Source organism: Marmota flaviventris, chromosome 4 (assembly GCF_047511675.1).
Source record: "Marmota flaviventris isolate mMarFla1 chromosome 4, mMarFla1.hap1, whole genome shotgun sequence".
Classification (NCBI taxonomy): Eukaryota; Metazoa; Chordata; class Mammalia; order Rodentia; family Sciuridae; genus Marmota; species Marmota flaviventris.
The window spans coordinates 13,163,104-13,186,174 of record NC_092501.1 but is presented as its reverse complement, the minus strand read 5'-3'; the positions used below and the strand labels follow the sequence as shown (position 1 = coordinate 13,186,174).

The 23,071-nt window shown below is 41.1% G+C and overlaps 2 protein-coding genes across 6 annotated transcripts in view; one reads left to right on the top strand and one right to left on the bottom strand.

The window, feature by feature from the left end:
• The window catches only part of Slc18a2 (solute carrier family 18 member A2), a 33,428-nt gene extending 19,119 nt beyond the window's left edge, over positions 1-14,309 (top strand). Inside the window, exons 10-15 of the mRNA XM_027929987.2 lie at positions 4,287-4,365; positions 4,541-4,592; positions 5,172-5,235; positions 6,929-7,048; positions 7,186-7,319; positions 14,205-14,309. Coding sequence (XP_027785788.2) covers positions 4,287-4,365; positions 4,541-4,592; positions 5,172-5,235; positions 6,929-7,048; positions 7,186-7,319; positions 14,205-14,309 — 554 coding nt within the window. The remainder of the gene's footprint in view (positions 1-4,286; positions 4,366-4,540; positions 4,593-5,171; positions 5,236-6,928; positions 7,049-7,185; positions 7,320-14,204) is intronic.
• The window catches only part of Pdzd8 (PDZ domain containing 8), an 80,256-nt gene continuing 71,491 nt past the window's right edge, over positions 14,307-23,071 (bottom strand). For 3 of the 5 annotated variants that reach the window (XM_071610868.1, XM_071610869.1, XM_071610871.1), the window contains one exon: positions 14,307-14,398. In XM_071610868.1, coding sequence (XP_071466969.1) covers positions 14,322-14,398 — 77 coding nt within the window. In that variant the 3' untranslated portion in view covers positions 14,307-14,321. Of the gene's footprint in view, positions 22,322-23,071 lie in introns of all 5 variants that reach the window. The other 2 variants (XM_071610867.1, XM_027929986.2) reach the window with 2 other exon arrangements.

Genomic DNA, 23,071 nt, shown 5'->3' with positions numbered 1-23,071 from the left:
CTTGGGCCATGGTTTTAGGGGAGGTAGACTCCTTTGGCCTGCCCCCCACCCCCACCCAAACTCCTCTCTGACATTTGGCAGGAAGTCCTGAGTTTGAGTTGGTGGAGAGAGAATTCTTTCATGGTGTTTTCTTTATACCTTAAGTTCTAGTCACATGACCTCCCCCAGAACCTTGATTCTTAGGAACTCAGAATTCAGAGTGAGGCCTATAAATCCCCAAGGGGGAGCTTAGGCCCAGGCAAGGCTGGAGTCAAACTCTTTCTTCTGGTTCTTCCAGCCCATTTGTCTTGAATAAGATGTGGTGATGCAGTGTGGGATGGAGGACAGGGTGGGGCCACTCTGCTCCTAGCCAGCTATGACCTCATGTCATGTCCTGTGCCAGCCCTGCAGGGTCCCAAGACAAGAGGATGGCCAGCATCCTGTAGTTCCCTGATTTGAGGCCTCCTCTAGGATAGGGCAACCTAAGACCATTGTCTCATTTCATTTACAAGCAGAGCCTTGGGGGGGTGGGCACTTGGGGGCAGGCCATTTGGAGCTGGGAAGAAGCCCAAGGGCACATTCCTTGCATCACTTCTAGGACTGTGCATCCAGCTCCAGCTCCTGAGCTTCAAGGGGTCGAGCTCTACCTGGTGTGCTGGCAGTGGCTGCAGGTGAAGCCAGACTAGAGAGCACTGGGGTGGGTGGAGGAGCTGCCTGTGCTGAACTTTCTGGTATGACCAGAGGTGAGTGAGGAAGCCACCAGCATCCCTGTCAGGACAGCAATGACATGCAGGAGGAGGGGCTCATGCCAGTGGCCATGGGCACCATGTGTACAACCAGGCCCAGCCAACACTTCTCACTGAATTCTGAAAAGAATCGGCCAGCAGGTTGCAGATAAAAGGTCTCCTTAGGCAGAAAAGGCCTGCAGGGAACATGGTGCAGTTTCTTTGATGCCTTACAATTGAAAGACCTTTCCTGTGAAGACACGGTGGGGGGCCTGGTGGAAGAGCAGGTTTGCGTGCTACAAGCCCCTCATGGTCTGGTGATGAAGGGGCTCCAGAGAGGTCAAAACAGGGAGGAGGAGAGCGACTGAGGAGCTTGGGAAACAAAGCCTATGGGATGCATTTGGTCCTTCTTTTCTTTCGCTTATTGCTCATCTGTGTAGCCAGCAAGAAGATGGAGGTGGGGTCAGCTGTAGGCATCATGTTTCCAAGTAGAGAAAGAACTTGAACTTGTCCACAGGGAAACTGGTGGGAGCCTTGTATTGGAGAACAATCCAAAGCCCTGGTGTGTTTCATTTGGACATCTAGGTCTTACTCTTCTTGTGCTAGTGGCTGTTCTGGGACAAGGTTGGCGCCATCTTCCATTGGCTCTGGATGCAAACCATGACATTTAGGGCTTGTTGTCAGAAGCCTGCCCAATTGTTGGAGCTATCTTAGAAATGGCTGGAAAAGTCCCCTGGTCCTGGGTGTTGGAGCAAAGGTAGATGGCCACCTCTGGCAACTACTGGCTGAGGGCTCTTCACCCCTTATGGGCTGCCACTTGAGACACTGAGGTGTCTTTGAGTTCCAGGACTCTGAGGTTCTGTAAGTTGTGGAGCCCTGGTGAGAAAAGGGTGCTGAGCAACATCAGAACAGGTGCAAACAGGCTCTTCCCTCTCCATGGCCATGCTCTGGGTACCTCCTGTGTGCCACTGTTGAACTAGGCCACCGAAGACAGGTAAGGGGTTTCTGCTCACTGGGAACTTATTGAGCATGGAGAAGGCCAGCAGGCTGGGGTGGAAAATGGGAGTCTGGGGTTTGCATGGAATGACAGGGCACTGAAATCAAACTGGTAGGGCTGTTTACCAAGAGCCATGAAATGCACCTAGCCATTTGATCCTTAAAACCATGCTGTGAGGTTTGCACAATGGGAGCTATGGCTGTTTCTTGGGCTCTAAGAGGTTGAAGTGACCCTTTTCAGGCCTCAGGTAGCAAGTTCAAGTTGAAGTGAAAACCTTGCTGCATGCCTACTAATCTAGTGCTTTTTGCTTGAGACTCATAAGATGGAGTTTGCGCCTGTACAGCCCTGCTCTTTTGGCTCCTTGGTCCTATTCAATGGCTCTTCCCATTCAACAGGTTGGGAAAATGTGGCTGCTCTGTGGCTTCTGCTGGAGCTTCTCTAGGTACCCCTGCCTTAAGTTTTTGGCTTCAGTGCTGCATCCCTTGCCCTACTTCTGGAGTGAGTACCGACCAGGAGCCCTGGAGCCCCGCTGGGCTCCCTGTGAGCTACTTCATTTGACCAGATCTTACAATGGACTGTCTGTGGCCCAAATTCAGCTCTTAAGCAGGTTTCTTTCTTTTTTTTTTTTTTTCTTTTTTGAGTGACTGGTATAGTGTTAATTTCTTGGGGTTTGTTTTTAAAGGATGAATTTCCAACATTTAAATTCAGATTTCCTGTAAGAATCCAGAATTCCAGCTTATTTAGAAAAAATAGATCTTCCAATACTGAAACTGTGGTCTCCCAGGGTAGCGACTGATTGGAGAGAGTAGCAGCTGCCTCCTCTGATGGGGTCTAGGCCCCACATGTCACCAGACCTCCTCCCCACTCCAGGGTTCAGTCTGTTTCTCTGACTCTGGGGCTGAATGTCGGTGGCTCTTTATCATGGGGCTTGCACTGTTGTTTTTCTTACAGTTTATTGCTTCCTTTATTTACTCCTCCCTGGCCCCAGAGCCACTTATCATGACACAAGGATGACAGGATTTCTATGCACAGACTAACAGTCTATGGAGTGTGGGAAATTGGCCGCTTACCTCGGAGGTCAGGTGTAGATTCCGTCTGCTTTGGGGAGCTTGGCCAGCTGTGGCTCTGGGCTCCTGGACCACGGTGCCTGTGCTTTTGTTACATTCTTAATGAGGGTATGTTTCTGTTCAAACATCATCTGACTTTTTCTTTCAAAGACATTTTTGTGGTGACAAGAGCCACACTGTCATTGTCTCTGCTGCAGGCCATTGCTGTGCTAGGCACATGGCTGTCAGTAAATGTTTGCTGAATCAGATTACACTGAGCAATTATTTGGCCACCGCATATTGCCAAGTATGGTGGAAATGATTCCCTGGAACATGAAGTGAGATTGCTCTTTATTATTATTTTCCAGAATCCCCAGGCCTGGAATGATTTGGTTTTGGATTTTGCTCATGGAACCCATCATTCTGAAGTCCCTACTGTGTTGGAGGCTTGACCTTTCTCCGGGTTTGATGGCTTTCATTAGTGCCTATTCTTAAAGGGACAAGATCATACTTGTCCAGGAAGGCTCCAGGGCCTCTGCTTTTGGAATGCAGCAGGCGCTTACAGACAGTCTGGGACCTAAGGCCATCATGATTGAGAACTGGGAAGCTTTTACCATTTGTGGATAAGGCTTGGAATCAAATATGATTTATCTGTCTTCTGACAAAAAATGCTAGAGTTTGATAAGTAGTCTCTCTTAAAGAGATTGTCTTGTCATCCTAATAATAGACAGTGAGTTGAGGTGGACACAGCCCATGGCAGCCAAGCCTGGTCTGTCTTGACTAATCTTCCTGTTCAGTGAAGGGGCATATTCAAGGCAGCCACTGTCCTACCTGGAGGAAATCTCTCCTGGCTCATGAGAACCCAGGAGATGCAAGTAATTCGACCACAGACATGAAATTGTCAGTCACGTATGATTCCACTGCAAAAGGTGACCATGTAGATACAGTTCTGTTTTTGATATGTAAAAATGGTCATGAAACTAATTGAGAAAAGCAGGATGTAGAGCAGTAGGCACAGCATAGCCCCTTTGGAGTGCACAGCATCCTGTGCCCACATGTGAAAGTATAAACTTAAAAGGGAGAAGAGTGATGGGGTTTGGATAATTTTATCTCCTGTCTTTTCGCTTACCTCAATTTCCCCTAATACTTTCAACGATTGCATTTTACTTCTGACATGCAAAATTGAAGAGAGGAGCAGGACACGTGCGTAGACGCCTGGCGCACACACGTCCTGTTGCTGGCCTCCTGCAGCTGGGAGCTGTGCGTATCAGTGCACGTGTCATGCCTGCTCCAGACAGATGAAGCCGAGGATAGAGAAATGATTTTCATCTCCGGAGTGTCTCAGCAGCTCTGTGGGACAGATGAGCCGTGTGGGGTCCAGACTGGAGCCGTGGGCTGCCGGATATGAGCTGCTCGGGCGCGGGCCCTGGGGCTTCATTTCATCTGCTCTAATCAACACTGGGGTGTCTGTGGTTATTAGTTTTTCTAACATGTGACTGCTCTCAGTACTGATAAGGTGTCCTTTTCATAAATTTACAGGCGTTGCTTTCTTGCCAGCGAGTATTTCTTATCTCATTGGAACCAATATTTTTGGGATACTTGCACACAAAATGGGGAGGTAAGATTAAATGAAAACAGCCTTCTTTCTGTTATACTGATAATGAAGTGATTCTTTTAAAAAAATTCTAAGTGTTTCTACTTTAGATGTTACAATTGTTTTGATTTCCATTGAATATTTGGACTGGGGAAAAACATTAAATGTTCATTTATTGATGTGCTTTTTCTTTTGACAGGTGGCTTTGTGCACTTCTAGGAATGATAATTGTTGGAATCAGCATTTTATGTGTGAGTAAAAGATGGCATTTGACAAGTGGGAACAGTCTGAGACTGAGACTTTGGTTTTGGGCAAGACTCACCAAGCAACATTATAGCAATTCGAGTTTGGTGATGTTTAGTTTTGTTGTCTTCCATTTTATCTTTTTTCTTTGGGAAAAGACTCTCCAATGCATTTATGTTAGAAATTTAGATATTTTATTACCTAGTTTGCCTTTTACCCCCTCCATTATTTAAATCTTGCCATATCTTAAATACTGTAGAGCAACTAGCCTGAAACAATAGCAGGATGTCTTCCTAGAACAGAACATCTCCTACCAGTGGCCAATAAATACCCCAAATGAGACCTCCTTGTCCTTGTCAGACATTGAGTGTGGACTAGGCTGATCCCTCACAGATAGCAGCTGACTAATTTTTCATGGTCGTCAGAATACTGTTTTAATGATTGGGACGTCAAGTCCCATCCTTCCTTTTCCTTGTGTAGGAAGTAGCCATATCAGGCCCAGAGAAAACATGTTTTTAAGAAGTTTTTAAGATTACTTGGAGTTGGATATTCCATTATTTTATCATGACATTTATTTCCTCTTACAGATTCCTTTTGCAAAAAACATTTATGGTCTCATAGCTCCCAACTTTGGAGTTGGTTTTGCAATTGGTAAGTTGCATGAAGCTTATGCCTAAATTTAACACTTATTTAACCTCTAGGAGAGATTTACTCTGGTAGAGTAAGTAGACTGTAGTTCTCAGCCTGAATTTCTAGAGGTTCGAGCAGAGGCTGCTGGCAGCTTAGCCCAATGATATCCTGTAGACCATCTCCACAAACACTTTCTTCCACTACGCATCATTTATGTCCTGGAAGCCAGCATTTCTAAATGCCTGATGCTTAGAAGCAGACTGCTGTGCCATTGCTATGCTTGGGCAAACAGGGGACCCCCTCACCTATAGCACATCTCCCAGGACTCCTATCTGAAAACAAACCAAACAAGGCTGGGGGACAAAGTCTGTTTTTTATAGGGCTCAGTAAGGGAGTGCTGACTGCTGTGCCCAGATTTTCACAGATAGAGGCAATGGGTCTTTGTAACATAGGAAAAATGTCAGGAAAGAACTTGTTAATATTTTGGATGAACAGTGTGTTTTTGTTTCTCATTAATTGAATAATAATTGATCATGATAAAGGCAAATGCCAAATCTGTCACTCCATTGAGGCAGGAATTTAATCTTTGATTGGCACAGCAGAAAGAATAAATGGAGCCCTTCCTGACCCCTGAGGAGTTAGGTCCTCCTGGTTTCTGCATGTCCCATGGCACGTTCACAGCCTCAGTCCCAGTCACCGTTCGACTCTTTGCCTGGCTTCCAGCTCTTATGTTTGGTTCATCCCTTGCTCCCCAGCACCTTGCCCATATCAGGAGATCAGCAAATACTCTTTGAATGAAAGACATTTCTCTCTGTGTGGGCTGTTGCCTGTGGAGGGGAGGGAACTAACATTTCTAATGTTTGAGTCCTCCCCTGGTGTGTTCATGGACACTGGCTCTCCGCAGCCAGTCATCAGCACCTCCATTTTGTAGATGGAGAAACAGTGCTCAGAGAGGTTAGGTCTGACCATGCTCACTCAGCCAGGCATTTGAACCCAGCACTCTGAACACTTGTGCCCTTTATGCTCCCTGTATCTGGCTGTTTAAGAGATCAGAGATTCAAATACTGGTCTTTGTTGTTGGTTTTAGCCAACTACATGAGACTCCCTCTTTGGGTTTTACTTTCCCAAGTAGAGCCAGATGATCTCTCAGGCTCCTTTGTATACTGATATCTTCTGATTTCTCCGTAGCATTTTCCATCATGGTGACTCTGATGGTTTGAGTGTGAGGGCTGGTGTGGATGGGGAAGAGGCTAGGTGAGACCCGTAGGTGTGCCAAGTGGCAAGGGACAAGAGGATGAGAAAAATGGCAAATCAGGGAAGCACCAGCAGGAAGTAGGCTCCTAGGGATCCACATAGCTAGTAACCTGCAAGACCACTGGATCTGAAGAACGGCACAGTAGGTCACCAGAGGACTAGACGCTGTCACCCAAAGATGGGCCATTCTGGCAGAGGGGGACAAGGTGAGGTTAAGGCAGGGGGCAGGCAAGTGGAGGCTTAATAAAGGACTCAGACCGTGGTGCTGGATTCCACCCTCAACCTCAGTTACCTTCCACTGACTGTCCTCAGTGAAAGGTTTGCTGTCAAGGGTCCACCATTGCAGGTGGTGATGACAAAGGGGAAGAGCTGGCAGTGTAGTGAGTTTAGAACACTGTCACTCAGCTCATTTTTGCTTTCCATCTGTTTTCTATACACTGTGCTCCCTGACTGTCCACAGGGATGGTGGATTCATCAATGATGCCTATCATGGGCTACCTTGTGGACCTGCGGCACGTGTCCGTCTATGGGAGTGTGTATGCCATTGCAGATGTGGCGTTTTGTATGGGATATGCTATAGGTAAGAACATGGCTCTCAAAAAAGCCTTTTACCTCTGTGCAGGATGGATAATGCCTCCTAAAAATATTGAAGTCTTTGCATTCTCTGTGGACAAGGCATTTGGGGAGAGCTTTATCTAATTCTCTGTTTCCTGAAAGGTCCTTCTGCTGGTGGTGCTATCGCAAAGGCAATTGGCTTTCCATGGCTCATGACAATTATTGGGATCATTGATATTCTTTTTGCTCCCCTCTGCTTTTTCCTTCGAAGTCCACCTGCCAAGGAAGAAAAAATGGTAAGAAAAATTGGGGATTCAATGAAGCCATCTGGGTTATTTCCTCATGGTTCAATTGGAAAATGTATTTCTGATCCTTTTGGGCAGAATTCTCCAAACACAGAGTTCCTGTTTAGTTTGTACCCCAAGGGTAGTTACTTGTTTTATTTTTACTACCTTTATAGTTATTTCTTTCAAGTAGTATGTTTTTAAACTTAAAGAATGAAATTATTTTGTACAAAGATTAGTGTCAGTACTCTTTTCAACCAAGTATAAGCCTGGCAGCATTCAATTTGATTTTCTGTGGATCTTGCAAATCTTGGACATAATTTCCCAGGGTTCACCATTTGTGGCACTGTTTGCTTTCTCCTCTTTCAGCATTCAGTGACAGTTGGTGTCTTGTTCCTTACTGTATATAGGAATAGAGATGATTTTAGGTATTTTTTTCTTATTGAAAACCATTGTATATGCACCCTGAGGCCCACATGTGAACATGTAGAAGTGTTTAATACGTAATCATCAGAATCGTAGCCACAGGCAAGATACCGAGAATAAATTGTCTTTTTGAACAGATTCCAACTTATTGGTTCTAAATTTGAATTTTGAAGTGTACAGGTCATTTTGCCCTTTGGGTGTTTACTCTACCCAGCAGAGAGAAGCTCAGTGTTTCTGATAATTATTCATACTTGGTAGTAATGTTGCTGATTTTTTTTCAATATCAAATGCTGATATTCATGTAGCTAAGGAGAGGGTCTTGGACAAAGAGTAAATGAATTGAGCATGAGAAGGTGATTTTTTTTTTTTTAATATTTAGTTGTAGGTGGAAACCATACCTTTATTTTTTATTTTTATGTGGTACTGAGGATGGAACCCCGTGGCTCACATGTGCTAGATGAGTACTCTACCACTGAGCCACAACCCAGACTGATTTTTTTTGTTGTTGTTTTTATGAGGCTAGTTTATAATGTTTTCTTGGAAGTATGTTGGAAGTTCTTTCCGAGAGTTGAACTGAATTGGTCTTAGTGCTTTGGCATTTTGTGAACTGCCCTCTGGTGATGGTTTTCTCCAAAAGTGGACTTAAAGACAGACCCTAAAGTTAGGTTATGTGAACTCAATGTTTGGGGCATTTTAAAAATTCATCACTTTGTTCATCAAGTCTTAAAAATATGTCAAGTATTTAACTAGATAACTAAGTTGCTCACGACCCACTGGACTCTGAAAAAAGGAGAGGGAAGGTGCCATGGCCCTCGAGTCCCTTCTCCTTTCTCTCCTCTTACGAGCATGCGTCTCCAGTTCCCCTCTCGTATGGGCCTTGCAGCTTTCCAGCCTGGTTGTGTATATTCCTGTTCCATCTTCATCTGGCTGACCAGAGCGCAGTATCATGTGCAAAACAGGCCAGAACATTCTTAGCACAATAATATATATATATAAATTACCTGAAAATACTTCTGTCACTCAGGAGACTATTTGAAACTCTTTAGATGTCAGAGGCTAGCCTGGGCCTGGCAGCAGCTGAACTGCCCCCGCCCATAGGCCTGTGTGATTCTGTGTCGAGTGGGGAAATGAGAGCTTCTGCCTCACACGGTTGTTTGAAGAGTAAACAAAAGTGTCCCAGCAGAATGCTTGGCTGTGTGACTCAGTGAATGTGTTCCTGTCATCTCCAGCATCACCCTCTTATCCTTCTTGCTTTGTGTACCTCTCCACTTACTCTGTCCACCCAGTGGCACCTGAATATCCTCCCTGCCCCCCTCTGCATCATGACAGCTTCCTTCCTTTTGCTATACAGATCCCAGAACTTTTGGGTAGATGCCTCTCACCAGGGTGGTGGGCCGCAGCTGTGGTGTTATCTGTCTGTGGTCCACAGTATGATGGCTTATCTGAGGGAGTGAAGGAAATGAATGAGGTCAAAGGACAAGTGGGGGATGTGCTTCCTCAGCCAGTTGTCGCTGTGTCCTGCAAAATGATGGCAGAAGGCAGGCCTCAGGACCCCCTTTCTTTCTCCATATAAACCAGAGCTTTAGTTCATTAAAAAATGATGGAGGAAGTGGAAGAGACTATCCTGAAAGGGAAAGCAATAAGAATTACAGGTTTCCAGAAAGCCACTCCACTCTCACTGTAAAATGTCACAATCCTCAGTAAGTGCCTAGCTAGATAAACCATTAAAATCTTGAGAAAAATGTGCATCTCACTGCCTATAATTGATGCCCATAATGAAGGATGCCATTTGACTGGCATGGTGGTGACATTTGAGGGTGTTGGCTAGCAGCTGCTGCCTGCTCATTGTGCAAGCAGAGCAGGAAGAAAGTGGGTGGAAGCTGATATAGCACCTAATGACAAGGGGATGTGCGGGTTGGACACTGTGTGCCATGAAGGAGAAAGAATCAATTACCGTGCACTTGAGAAAACTCAGCAGAGACAAGTGCTGGCATTCAGGATCAGCAGTAACCAAAGGCAGCGGGATGCGAGAGCCAGAGGCGGCTTGCACCCTTAGCAGAGTTCTCTCATGAGACAGTGTCCTGATAACAGGGTGTTCAGACTTGACCTCTTTTATATTGAAAGACCTGATGCTACTTTCATAGATCACAACTCACAGAATCATGAATTAGCTTGTAAGCACTTGAGTCTTCCTTCTATTTGGTTTATTGGATTTCTGTTTCTTATAATCAGCGTTAACAATATAGGCAGAGGACAACAAAACAAAACAAAACCCTCACCGATACTCGAGTCCCTCTGTAAATATAAGGAATTTCCATATTGCCATTAGGAAAACTGTCCCAGGGACAAGGCAATTCAGGGCAGCCCTTAACTCTCAAAATATCCAGCTGAATTTTGGTATGGATTTTTCTCTTCCAGGTTGAATAATAATAATTTTTAAAGGCAGGGCAGGGTTCTTAGTTTTGCTCTTGAAGTTCCTAATTGTTGCCAGGGCAGAAGACTCTGTAGTGGGAGAACTGCCAATTGCTTTTACTGGATGGCTCTGATAGTGGTGCCATAGGTCCTCCAACAACCCTGTCTCCTGGATGCCATGGGCTGGGCAGGGATGGGTGGCCAGAGGCTAAAGACCAGATATGCTCTACACATTGCAATCCATTTGTGGAAACCTGTTCCTTTGCAAGGCACTTACACAGTGGGTACAAAACCACTTTTTTTTTTTCTAGGTACATTAAAAACAGAGAAAAAAGGAAAACTTTTTTTTACTAGATCTGGTACCTTTCAAAGTCCCCAAGACTAGGACTTTTTCCTTCTAATGCTTTAACTGTTGTTTCCTTAGCCCAGAATCACATTTCATTTGGTCTGACATGGTTTTACTACCTTAAGATCTGGGTTTTGCTCTGTATCTGACATGAGCTTAGGTGTTGCAGGGGCTACCCTTGGCTCTTACCATTTGGGCTTTGCTCTATCTCAAAACACCAATGCCTCCTATTGATTTTCTCTTCATTTGTGAGGTGACACACCTTTCTCCCCAAAGCAACATACAGAGTGCTGGTTTAAATTGTGGACCTGTGTGGGCTGTGGTGTAGCTCAGTGATAGAGTACTTGCCGAGCATGCATGAGACCGTGGGTTTTAGCCCCAATGACCTCCCCCACCACACACACACAAATTGCCTGCTTGCTCCACAGACCCGCTCCTCATCATGAACTTGACTTAGACCCACTTACACTATTTGTGCCTTGCTTTTCTTTCCTTCCCTCTTCCTTCTTCCCTCCCCTCTCCTTCTCTCCCTTTCTATCAAACCTCAGGTGATCCACCACAGAGCTACATCTCCAGCCCCTCCCTCTTTTTTGTTTCTTTCAGACAGTTAAGTTCCCAAGCTGGCCTTGAACTTGTGGTCCTCCTGCCTCAGCCTCCTGGGTTGCTGAGACAACAGGCGTGTGCCACCACTCCCAGCTTGTGCTTGCTTTTCATGGTGCTTTTGCAATATTACATGCCATCTGCCTTATTTAATCATATATTACTTTTTTGGAAAAAAAAAGTACAATTTCATAATTACTCTTTCAAGACAGGTTCAGAAGCCAGTGAGCTAGGTTTTAGAAGCTATGAAACAGTATTTCATGGAAGAAACTTCTTTACTGGACTGTGTAGCCAAGTACCATTGGCTGTGTTGATAAATACTGGTCATTTACTTCTGTATAATGCCAAATAATCAGCCTGATAGAAATTTCACCCTGCAGTGCATTTTAAAAAAATGTTTTTTGCAATGCTGGGGATGGAACCCAGGGCCTCCAGCATACTAGGTAAGTGCTCTACCATTGAGCTACATCCCCAGCCCAGCAATGCAGTTTTATAGAGATTTTTTTTTGTGCATTTTAGTTGTACATATGGTGGGATTCATTATGCCATATTCATAAATGCACATAATTTTATTAATCTTGTTCTCTAGTACCTTACCCTTCTTTCCCCTCAGGAATGTAATTTTTTAGTAAGTTCATATTTTGTGCCAGGTCCTAGGTTCAGGGGATCCTTAAGATTACACATTCAGGTGTAATGGTGAGTGAGCCAGAGAGTGGAAGGCAATCATAAGGTAGTGATGGCCATCTTTCCGAAGGAAGTCTTGCTGCCTTTGGGCAAGTGTGGCTCAAGGCCCACTTGGCATTCCTGGCTCTGACTTCCGACTGACTTCTCACATTGCTTCCTCCCCAGATCTTTGATGGTCAGGCGGCTTCCTGCTGCCCTGTTGCTGAATAATGCATGCTTTGCTCATGGCCTCCTCCCCTGCTGTCCAAATCTTTTCATCTTTCAAGGATTTTCTCAACTCCCTTTCTTCCATATAACCTTCTCTGGCACTTGACCCACAGTAAGCACTTGACCTGTGACCCTGGAGGACCTGGCCTTACTTGTGCAGGAAGGTAATTTAGTTGCTGACACTCTAGAAGGTGTCTTGGAAGTTCTTGATGGCTGGATGACTGCTTAGTCATCCAGCTTAGAAAATGCCTTATAACTAGGGGAGTGTTTCTCAAAGCATCAATAGCACCATCACATGAAAGTAGGGATCTGGAATTTCATTTTTAACCCGCTCCATACCCATTACCCATGCGCCACCCCTCCCACCCCCAAGTGATCCTTGGACACATTTCTTTGAGAATCACTAGTTTGGGCAGATGAGACAGTTAGCTACTAGGGGGTTAAATTAAACCTTTGTGTAACATAGGGAGAATGGTCCTTGCGTATGATGTCTGTTGCCTCAGTTATTTTTAGAAATTGAACTCTTTTTAAAAATACAAGCATCAATTCACTCCGCAAGCAGTATAATCAGAAACAGTTAAGTCCAAAGCTGACAGTGTGAGCTGGCAGCTTGACTCTGAGGTCAAGGAAGTCTTATCTTTATGTGTCACACAGGCAAAATCATTTGAGAATTTCTTGGGAAATGATAAATGGGTTAAGCATTGACTGGACTCTTATCACATCTGCAGGACAAGAGCTGGGGTAATAGCTAACAGACACTGAGATAGGTTGCAACAGGCCAGCATCAGGAACATTCTAATCCATTTAGATTTTCAAACTACACAAAAAGGGTTGAGAAATGGTTCATGCAAAGGGAAGAAAACTGTAGGAGACGTACCTGGGGAGAGAGAGAATCCACTGTAGTTGCATGTGGCGTCCCACCAATGGCCTCGGCGTTTCCAGCTGCCTGGGTGTGTCGCACACCTTTGTCCTGAGGCTGTGGAGGCTCCCTCAACCTGTCACCTTCTGCTATACTGTTGACCTTCACATCTGTGGGTTCTGTGTGTGTGGCTTCAATCAACTGGTTTGAAATATTTGAAAAAAACTGCATCTGTACTAATATATACAAACCTTTTTCATTATTCCCTAAAAATACAGCATAACAAGTCTATACACAGCATCTTCAGTGTGTTAGGTATTATAAGTAAACTAAAGGTGATTTTTGAGTATACAGTATGTGTAGGTTATGTGCAAACAATTACACCACTTTATATAGGGGATTTGAGCATTCACAGATTTGGTGTCCTGGTGTGTGTGTATGTGTGTGTGGGGGGGTGTCCTAGAACAATCCCCTGAGAATTCAAGGGACAGCTGTGTATCCCTTGGTCCAATAACCACTCTGTGCCTGCTTCCTCAGCCTACCACACAGAGTTATTCTGGAGTTCAGGAATTGCATCTAAAATGCTTAGTATAGTCCCAGCCTGGTAAACACCAGCTGTCACCAGCCTGCATGCTTGGTTCCACACATTTCAGGAGGAAGAACGGCTGTCCGTGCTTAGTGGTTGAGTTTGCTTTGAAAACAAGGCATCACTTGTTTTTTTTCAGTCACACTATTTAAAAAGTTTTTAGTAATAATAAGAAGGCGAGACTTTTATGTTCATCAGAGGAGAAACACATTAAAAATAATCATACCAAATGGATGAGGACAGCAAGGATCTGAGGAAGAAGTGGTCTGGACATCACATTAATCTCAGGACAGTGTGTGTATATGGTTGATATCAAAACCACATCTATGAATGGAAATAATGGAGTGAGTGGGTTGTAGTCCAGACTTCCAGAGGTTTCTAAGAAGTGTGAGCTCCCCTCAAGAAGCATTATAAAATGTGCTGTCACAATAGTTGGACTGGGTGATCCCCAGAGTCCCCACTTTCATTTCCCAGAACCTAGGTATAACTCTCCTTAAACCTAACCTCTTGTTGCACAGCATCTAAATTCCCAGAAATGACTTTTCCCTGAAAAGGTAAATGAAAACTTGGCAACGACCATTTCTGCTATCTCCTACCACTGGGAATTTCCACACAGCAGAGAATTCCAAGTCTTTTAGGCCAGGTACCTGGCAATTGTGCCAAAATGACTGGGTAATAGCAGATAGTACAGCACTTTCAAACTAATCCCTAAACAGTAATTCCATCTGATCTTTACCTAACAGGAAGTTAATGTACCTGCACTGTGCTCTTTTTTAGGCTATTCTCATGGATCACAACTGCCCCATTAAAACAAAAATGTACACTCAGAATAATATCCAGTCATATCCGATAGGTGATGATGAAGAATCAGAAAGTGACTGAGACCCTCAAAAATCATCGGTGTTTAATTGTATACAAGTGTTTCCAGTGAAATGACTCATCCGGAGCTGTCTTAGTCATACCATCCATCCCTGGCGAAAGAGTAAAACAACCAAAGGTTATTATTTCTTTTCTGTGGTTATGATTGACTGCCAACAGCCTTATAAAGAAAAAGAAGCTTTTCTAGGGGTTTGTATAAATAGTGTTGAAAACTTTATTTTATGTATTTGATTTTATTAAATATTATACAATATATTTTGACGAAATAGGTATATTGTAAATCTATAAATATTTGAATCCAAATCAAATATAATTTTTTAACTTACATTCACGAACACTTGGACAAAAATATCTTATATTTTTTCTGAATATTGGTAATGAGTGTTTAAAGCACACATTGACTCTTCCAACAATGAGAAATTAGAAGGAAGTCTGAAAACAATCACATAAGACGGCATGTTATGTAGCGACACTGAGAGTATTATTTAACTTGTAATTACTATCAGTATATTTATGAGTTAAAAGCTAGTTTTCTCAAGTGCAGAGGACAAGAACTCAAGTCAGTATCTTTTGGATTTATCTGTAAATCTTTCGCCGGCATTAGTTTTCTACGTAATCACCTACTTGGAAAGGGATGGTTGTAAATTATGTTTACATGTCCTGTGGTTGGCAGCAAACATTAAAGCCAACATGGGAAAATAGTAAATGTTCTGAAAGCAGAGAAAAGCACCGAAATGTCAAGTTATGAAGCAAAGCTTTCCTTGTAAGATGTGTAGTTCTTCTTATTGGGTGAGAATGGGGAGTACAGGCACCTTACACTGTTAAGGTTGTGTAAGCAAGGTAAGGTTTGTCAACATCTAGTTCAAAATTTTTGGAAAAAATAAAACAAGGCTAATTGCTGCTATAAATTGAAAACTCAGACTGTAATATCTTCAGCCGGTCTGTAGGTCATCCAAGTGTTTTTTTTTTTTTTTTAGGGATCTATTAATTTTTGGTTGTCCAAAACTATTATTTTTTGACTCCCCAAAGTTGTTCACATAATGTGGAAACAAATTTTAAACAAAAATGGAATTAAATTGTTTATGTATTTAATCCCACATTAGAAAATCAGATAAAATTCATAAGGTGGTCAGGACACATCTCCTTTCCCAGGCAGAAAAGAAAAACCAAACATAAAAATGTGTGTGTTACCATATCATCTGTGTGCTGGGTAATAAACATTTTCTAAGCATGATAACATTGATATGTCTTTTTAGTGTACCAGCAAATACTGTTAGTGAATATTGTTGTTTACATTGTTTCATATGAGGTATGACTGGAATGTGAAGATAGTGTGGAATATATCCCAAATAATACTAATTCTACAATTCTGTAACCATAAATTACTTCATGTCAGTTTGGTTCAGTAAACTGTGTGTTAACTTGGACATCAAGGAGCAAAGATCTTTAGAACAAAGACTTCTCAACCTTATTGACTACTACATATTCTCTAGGAAAGTGGCTAGTACTTCTTTTGCTTTCTAAAGCTCTTCCATGGGGATTAGATGATTTGATGATTGGTTTCCAAGGGCAGTGTGTTTGAGAAAAACAAGCTTCCTACTCAGTAGTGTGGACTATTACACAAGTCAGCTACTTTGGAAGATGGCTCTGGAGGAATTCTTATATGGCCAAAACCAAACAGCAGGATTGTTTTCACTTGTACAGAATAGCCTTTAAAAAAATATACTAGGAGCTGAGGATGTGGTTCAGCGGTAGCGAGCCTGCCTGACACTTGAGGCCCTGGGTTCAATCCCCAGCATTGCAAAACCAAAACAAACAAAAAAGAACCAGTGTGCTGCAAATTGCTTCTTAGAGGGACTTGTGGTTCTCCCTGCCCCAATACTTTATAATTTATTCCTATTTTACTTTTGCCTCTAAGGATTCAGCTTCTGTTAAGAATAACTGGCAAAGGCATGCTTGCTATTGATCCCTAGGAAAAAGATAAAACAGATGGATTTTTGAGAACTGTTTGGGGAGCAAAAGAAATGTATGTATTTAAGGAGAAAAATGATAAGGTATTTTATATGACTAATATTCTGGATTAACAAGACTGTGAAAACGGGTGATGCTGTATCATGTATATCAGAACAAAGAACATACAGCTCTCTGAACATTTATTTTTTTGAAGAAATGGCTTTTATGTTTGTACTTGGTAATACAGACACAAAAACCTTAATGAGGTAGTAATGAATACTCATCTTTCTTTTGACTGCTATTGTGTATCTGTCCTAATCATGTTTTAGCTAGCCTATTTAATAAACCTGATCACACTATACTGTGCCTGTTTGTACTCTTTCATAAACCAAATATTGTTGGAATAAAATATATTAGGTATCATTTTGATTATGGATGTTTATTAAAAACTCTTCTATGCTTGCAGGCTTAATTAAAAGTCACTCCAGGTTAGTGTGTACTTTTTAGCTTCCCACATTTGTTTTAAATAAAAATATGTAACTAGGCACATTATGTCAATGTGGAAAATAGTTATCCCCAAACTTCTACTCTTGCATTACTATTCTGATTGCTGTGAACAAGTTAACTGTACCTGATAAAAAGAACTATAATATCCAGCCATTTGGCATAATGTACCCAGGCCCCTGGGTCCTGGAAGTTTTGTAAAACCCTTGAAATCAGGGGCATTCTGAATGGGGTGAACATGATCCAGCTTCCAGGGCTGAGGGTCCACAGTTTTAACCAGACCTTAAAGGGTATCCGGGACTCAAAAAGGATGAGGGGAATCTCCCACTCTTTTGGGGTACACTATTATCTCAATTTAGAAACAAAGACAACATTTTAAAAAAGATTTAAAGTGATTTTAAATTTATTCACTTTTAGAGGACTTGAGAATCTTATTCATTATCCTACTACTAGAGCCAAATGTTTTCAAATTGCCTTTTAAAAATCTAGATACATTTAAATTTAGAACTTGGTAGTACCCTCAAAGTTTTTATACTGCTTTCTTCCCTCAGAATCACAAAATATCCACATAATAAATATTTCAACTAGTTCTGATATTGAAGAATGTTTCCTGATATTAAGAAATGTAGCATATATTTTATAATTGCAAAATAATGCCAAAATGTTGCTCATTTTCTCTAACCCATTCATGTAAATACCAATATGGAAAATATACACTCTAGTAGTCTAATTATTACTATATAGCAGAAGCAAATCCATAAATATGGTATTTCACAAGTTAAGAAAACAACAATTAAAAAATTGTTTTTGCAATTTCATTTTGTAAAAGTGGACTTCAGTAGCTTATCTGCATGGCCAAATTATACCAGGCAATAATTCCACATAGATGCAGCAATCACTTTTTTTTTTTTTGGATGGCATCAAATGAAGATATTCTTTTTTTCTGTGGTAGTCTTTATTTATTTATTATTTTTAGCTATTGATAACATAGCATGGCAGCAAGATTACATCAGTAATGTAATATAATACAATTTTTTCACTGAAGCCTTATACCTTACTATACTCTAGGCTGTCTGGAGTGTTCCCCCCTTGCACTAAAGTACAACTGAGATGCCTCTACTGCTTCTTCCAGCAGATAGAAAAATATTGCACTACATTCAAGGTATATTTTACAAATGTCATTAGCAGCATTACTGAGCTTTCCATAATTGTGGTTTCAAAGAGTTAAATACTTTAAAACATGAGTAGATTCTTATGAAATCAAAGTTTTGCATTATCTCCATTGCTCTTTCAAATGCAACAGCTTCAGGGGCATGTTTAGATGTCACTAAAACTCCCATGGTTTAATCTATAAACACCAACCACTTAGATACTCCGCCTTCCTGGTTAGCAATGGTAAGTTATTTTACAATAGGAAACATGGTTATACATTGGGCAGACAGGTTCACGCATATGTTGTGGGACATTTTAGCTTTCAAGGGATTTGGTGTGGAAAGTCTGCTGTAGCAGTGTTCTTTTAAAATTCGAGCATGCGTAAACAATGAGAAAGGGGGTTCACATACATTCTTGTTATAAACCTGGCCAAGAAAGATATTTAGTGTCTTAATATTTTCCTTAGTAGTCTACTGATTTTAAAAGTGGAATGACTTTTCTACCCTCAAAAATGTTTTTCTCATATAAATAATATCTTCTATCTGTATAGCTTTTTGCTGTTCAAAGTGCTTTTGTAGTTATGCTACTATTTTCCTCACAACAACCCTGTGAGGTAGTTATTAGAGTAAGTAGTATTATCCTAGCTTTACAGATGGGAAACGGCTGCACTGAGCCCTTCTGTGACTTGCTTATGGCTGACAGCTCATTAAGGGAAGACCTTGAACTTAAACTCTTATATAGAGTCCTGGGTCACAATCCTTACTGTGCCTTTCTTTGCCCACCATGAAAGCTGTTTCATCTTGTTTTAAAGTCATGTTGATTATGTATCAACTTATCAGACTAGTTACCTATAAAAGGGGAAAAATATATATATTTATTTTGTAGGCATATAATAGGCCCAAACTATTAAGGTATACAAACAGAGGTCAAGTTTACACATTTTCCCTCAGATGTGTTACTGGCATCAATAAGTGGACCAGTATCAGAGAAGATCTTCATTTTCAGAGAACTGGTTCCAATTCCTATGTATATGGTCTATTTTTTTTTCTTTCTAAAAAAAAGAATGACAGTCTGCACTACAGAAATATTCAGAATGATCACTATTCCTTTAAGCCTGTAAAATAGATGAAGCAATAAATACACTTTGCATAACTCCTCTCCTTCACAATATATACTCCTACATGAGCATGTTTTTAAAACAAAACCAATTATCAATAGTCATTTAACAACAGTCCTCTGAAACTTTAAATATCCTTGTACATGCTTTATTTCCTATGGGAGAACTGAAGATAAAAAAAAAAAAAAAATCATGAATGCTTAGGACTTCCATTTAAAAGGAAAGAATTGAAATTTTGAAAAATATTGAAAAAATATTTCAAAACCCTACTGGCTACTAATTTTCAGTAATCTTGTTATCTTCTACAAAATTCTTGACCAACTGTATTCTATTATTCCCTATTTTGTTTATCAATGCAAGCCCTTCAGATTCATCACTATGTATCTACTATACTTCAGCTGCACACAAGCTTTAGACAAAAATCTCAGAAGCATAGATAGCAAGCAATATATGTAAAAAAAAATTTTACTAAATCATCATAACAGACTAAAACTGCAGCATCTGCTTCCATGTTATATTTGGCAAAAACAAAAGAAAAAGCCCCCCAAAGCCCCAAAGTAACAAAAATCTCAAGCAAGTAGAAATGACAAACTTCAAAACAAAAAACAAAACAAAAAGATTCAAAACCTGTTCCCTCAAAGATTGCTGTTGTCAATTTGGGCATGCAGCAAAACTGTTGTTATAACCGTGATGGAAATGAAAATATTAAGAGTCTGGACAATATCCTATTTAACACTAATTCAAAAACTAAGTTGAAGGAAAAATAACACAGTGAGACACCACACATACATAAATGTGACAAATTAGCTTACATAATTAGAAAAAGTTAAAAATAAATTAGTAAAAATAAATTCCCAGTATAAACCCCCCAAAAAGCATAGCTATAAATGCAACCCAAAACAACCAATTAATGAGCTGGTCATATTTTTACTGGAAAACAAACTCATTCCTGTTCTTTCTTATACAAGTAAATAACTGGAGCAGCAGGCTGAGGTGCATTATAAGAGAACTGAAACATGGCTGTATCCATGGTACTTTAGATGCATCTTTTCCCCAATCATTTGAAAGCTGACACAGCCTGTTGGTTACACAGACTCGGATGGACCAAATAGGTCATCTGAGATACTGCTGAATGGCTGCGAGTCTATCAGTTGGCTTATTTCACTATCAAGATCTTCTTCTGTATCTTCTGTGTACTTGCTTATTTTTTTGGAGTGCTGGTCTAATGATAGACTTTCTAAAGTTTCAATATCTTCAATGCCTGCCCTATAGTGGATCATAAGAAGTGTGAGAGCTTGTAGTCTTTCACCCGATTTAGCCAAAGCAGCTGAAAGAAGTGATTTTTTCCTTGTATCAGTTGTCTCTTTTTCTTCTCTAACAAGGGAATTATTGTGTTCCAACTCCTGATCAATCTCATTCTGTAGTTTATCCAGCATAAACTCCAGCTTCTGGATTCTCTCCTCTGTAGGCAAGCCCCTGTACAGATCACGGCCGATTTCTTTAACTGCAATAAAAACACTGTCATCCAGCCCACCTTCTTTTCTCACTAACTTTATTCCTGTGCTGCTTCCTCGTTTGGAAGGACTGTTTGGACCACAGACCTCTGTGTCACTGCCTTCATTGTCTGATGTGTTGGGTGTGTGTTTTGGTGAAGGTTCTACGAGATCGGTTCCTGGTTCAGAAAGGCGAGTTTTAGAGACTTGACGTAAATTTAGCAAACGAGAGCTTGTATTAATAATGTGCCTTGTCAAACCTGTCGTTTTATTAACTGACTTGTTAGCTTCGGCATCAACACGAGGAGCCAGGCCCAAGAGGGGTTCCTGTCCTTCTAGCCTAAGGTTTTTCAGGGTTCGGTCTATTCGTCTCTCAGTTGCTCCACAAAGAGGAGTCTCAGCTAGACACTTTTCTTGACATTTTTTATGGCAAACATAAGCACAGAACATACACTGGGAAGCTGCTTTTGTCCAAACTTTTTTTTTACAGTAATCACACCAAGTTGGGTTTTGGAACTGAGTATCCTGGAAACTATGTTTACTTTCTGATGAACCCATCTGTCCAACAAAGTGCTCCTCTTTAGGCAGGATAGAAACTTCTTCAACCAAATGGAGTTCTTTTTCTTTCTCTAAATTAGTAACTACATGGTGGTCTGGTTCTCCTTCCTTCAAATATTTGAAGTGAATAGTAATGTCACCATAGCAAAATTTGTCATTGAAGCCCTTTTGCATACTCAGATTCCTTAAAGCAGTTCTAGTGACCATGGCCTTAGGTGCAGGAGCTTCCAGTCTGAATTTTGAAAGGTATTCCATGTTTGATGTAGCTAAGCATCCTAAAGCCACCTCTTCAAGTTTTAAACTAATGTGCCCCAAACAGATGAGACCTCCCAACTTGAAAGGATCCCTGCACCACAGTGCAACATTCAGGTATCTGTGGCAGGCTTCTATATCAAACAAACAGGATGCTCTGGTTTTTGTCCACTTTCCTAGCTTATTCCGATAAAGAATTTCTGATGACTCCCACATTTGATGGTCATCCGAACTGTCTTTAGTAGGGCAAGAACCTTCTGAAGTAAAATCTTTAGTCATTTCTTGCTTTGCTATAAACTGCTTAGATGTAGTCACATCTTCTATGTGATCCACATTTTTTGCTTGCTTCTCAGATTTATCTGCAGGAGGAGGAGGAAGAAGCACCTTCTCTGGCTTTTCAACAAGAATGTCTGGTTCAGCCTGATTTGGGGTGTCAGCAGAAGGCAAAGGAACTTTTAATTGTGGTCGTGGTGGCACAGGTGGTTTGAAAGTGGATCCTTGGGTGGGTTTTGACACTTGTGCTGGGTCTAGTACCTCAGAAGTTTTTAGGGCTGGCGGTTTATTTCCTTCTTTGGCTGGAATTTTTGGTGGTAGTGGGTGACTTCCTGTAACTAATTTACGGTTTAAAACTGGGGATATAGCGCCAAGAGGTTTAATAGAAAGTGTTGTTGGAGTACGTTTGGGACTATGACTTAATGACTGTGCCTCATCTTTGAACTCGTTTTGTACTCTGACATCACCTGCCAAATCTTCAAATTCAGAATCAAGGTCTCTATTTTCAGCATCCACTGCAAGTCCTGCAGCTTCCTCTTCATAACTTGGTTGGCATGAGCTTGACAAAAAGTTTTCTTCCAACTGGCCAAAATTATCTTGCAGAACAGTACCTTGATTGCTCTGGCCAACAGGCCTTTCATAGTACACCAAGACTCGGTCACCAGCCTGCTTGATAAGCTTCAACACCTGTAGTGTCGATGTAATTTTTACACCTGGTTGAAGATTTAAAAGGGAAAACATGTAAATTACTGCAATAAAAACTGCCTAATTTTTAAAATATAATTGCTATTACCTCAAAATTATTTAACCAAAAAACAACACAAATGTATGATATTGTCTGTAGAGGTAAATGTTTAAATTCCTGGCACTGAATTTCAAGTGAAATTTGTCATATTTATACATGCACTTGATCAATCTCTTCCCCCTGTACCTTTCTTTTACTTCTTTTCCTCCTTTTGCCCATCCATTTGCTCTACTCTAACGATCTCCCTTCTATTATTATTAATAAAAGTGGAATTCATTGTGAAAAAAATTATTTACCTTATGGAAGAATAATAGGGAAACCTAAGGATATTTGACTTTTGACTCTTGTACTGAATCTTAGCTGAATGTGTGGATATTCTGGAAATTTACCTTGTCAGCCTGGTTATTAACTGCTAATTGCTTCCCATTCTTTCCTAGGTTAAATGACATTACTTCTGAGTTTGAAATGAGAAAGTGAGCAGACAGAGACCTATTTAAATGGGCTTTGTTATTGGTTAAACCAGACTTAGAATGATGAGAAGCTATGATTCCACTGAAAGAAATTCCAAAATATTCCCCAGAGATTGCAAGCTATGTGCCAAATGACTTAAATCAAGAGACCAATGCTTAAAATAAGTGTAGCAAAATACTATAAGATGGACAATGGACTCTCTCTCAGATTCTTTCTATTAGCTACAGCCACACAACTCATTTGTTTC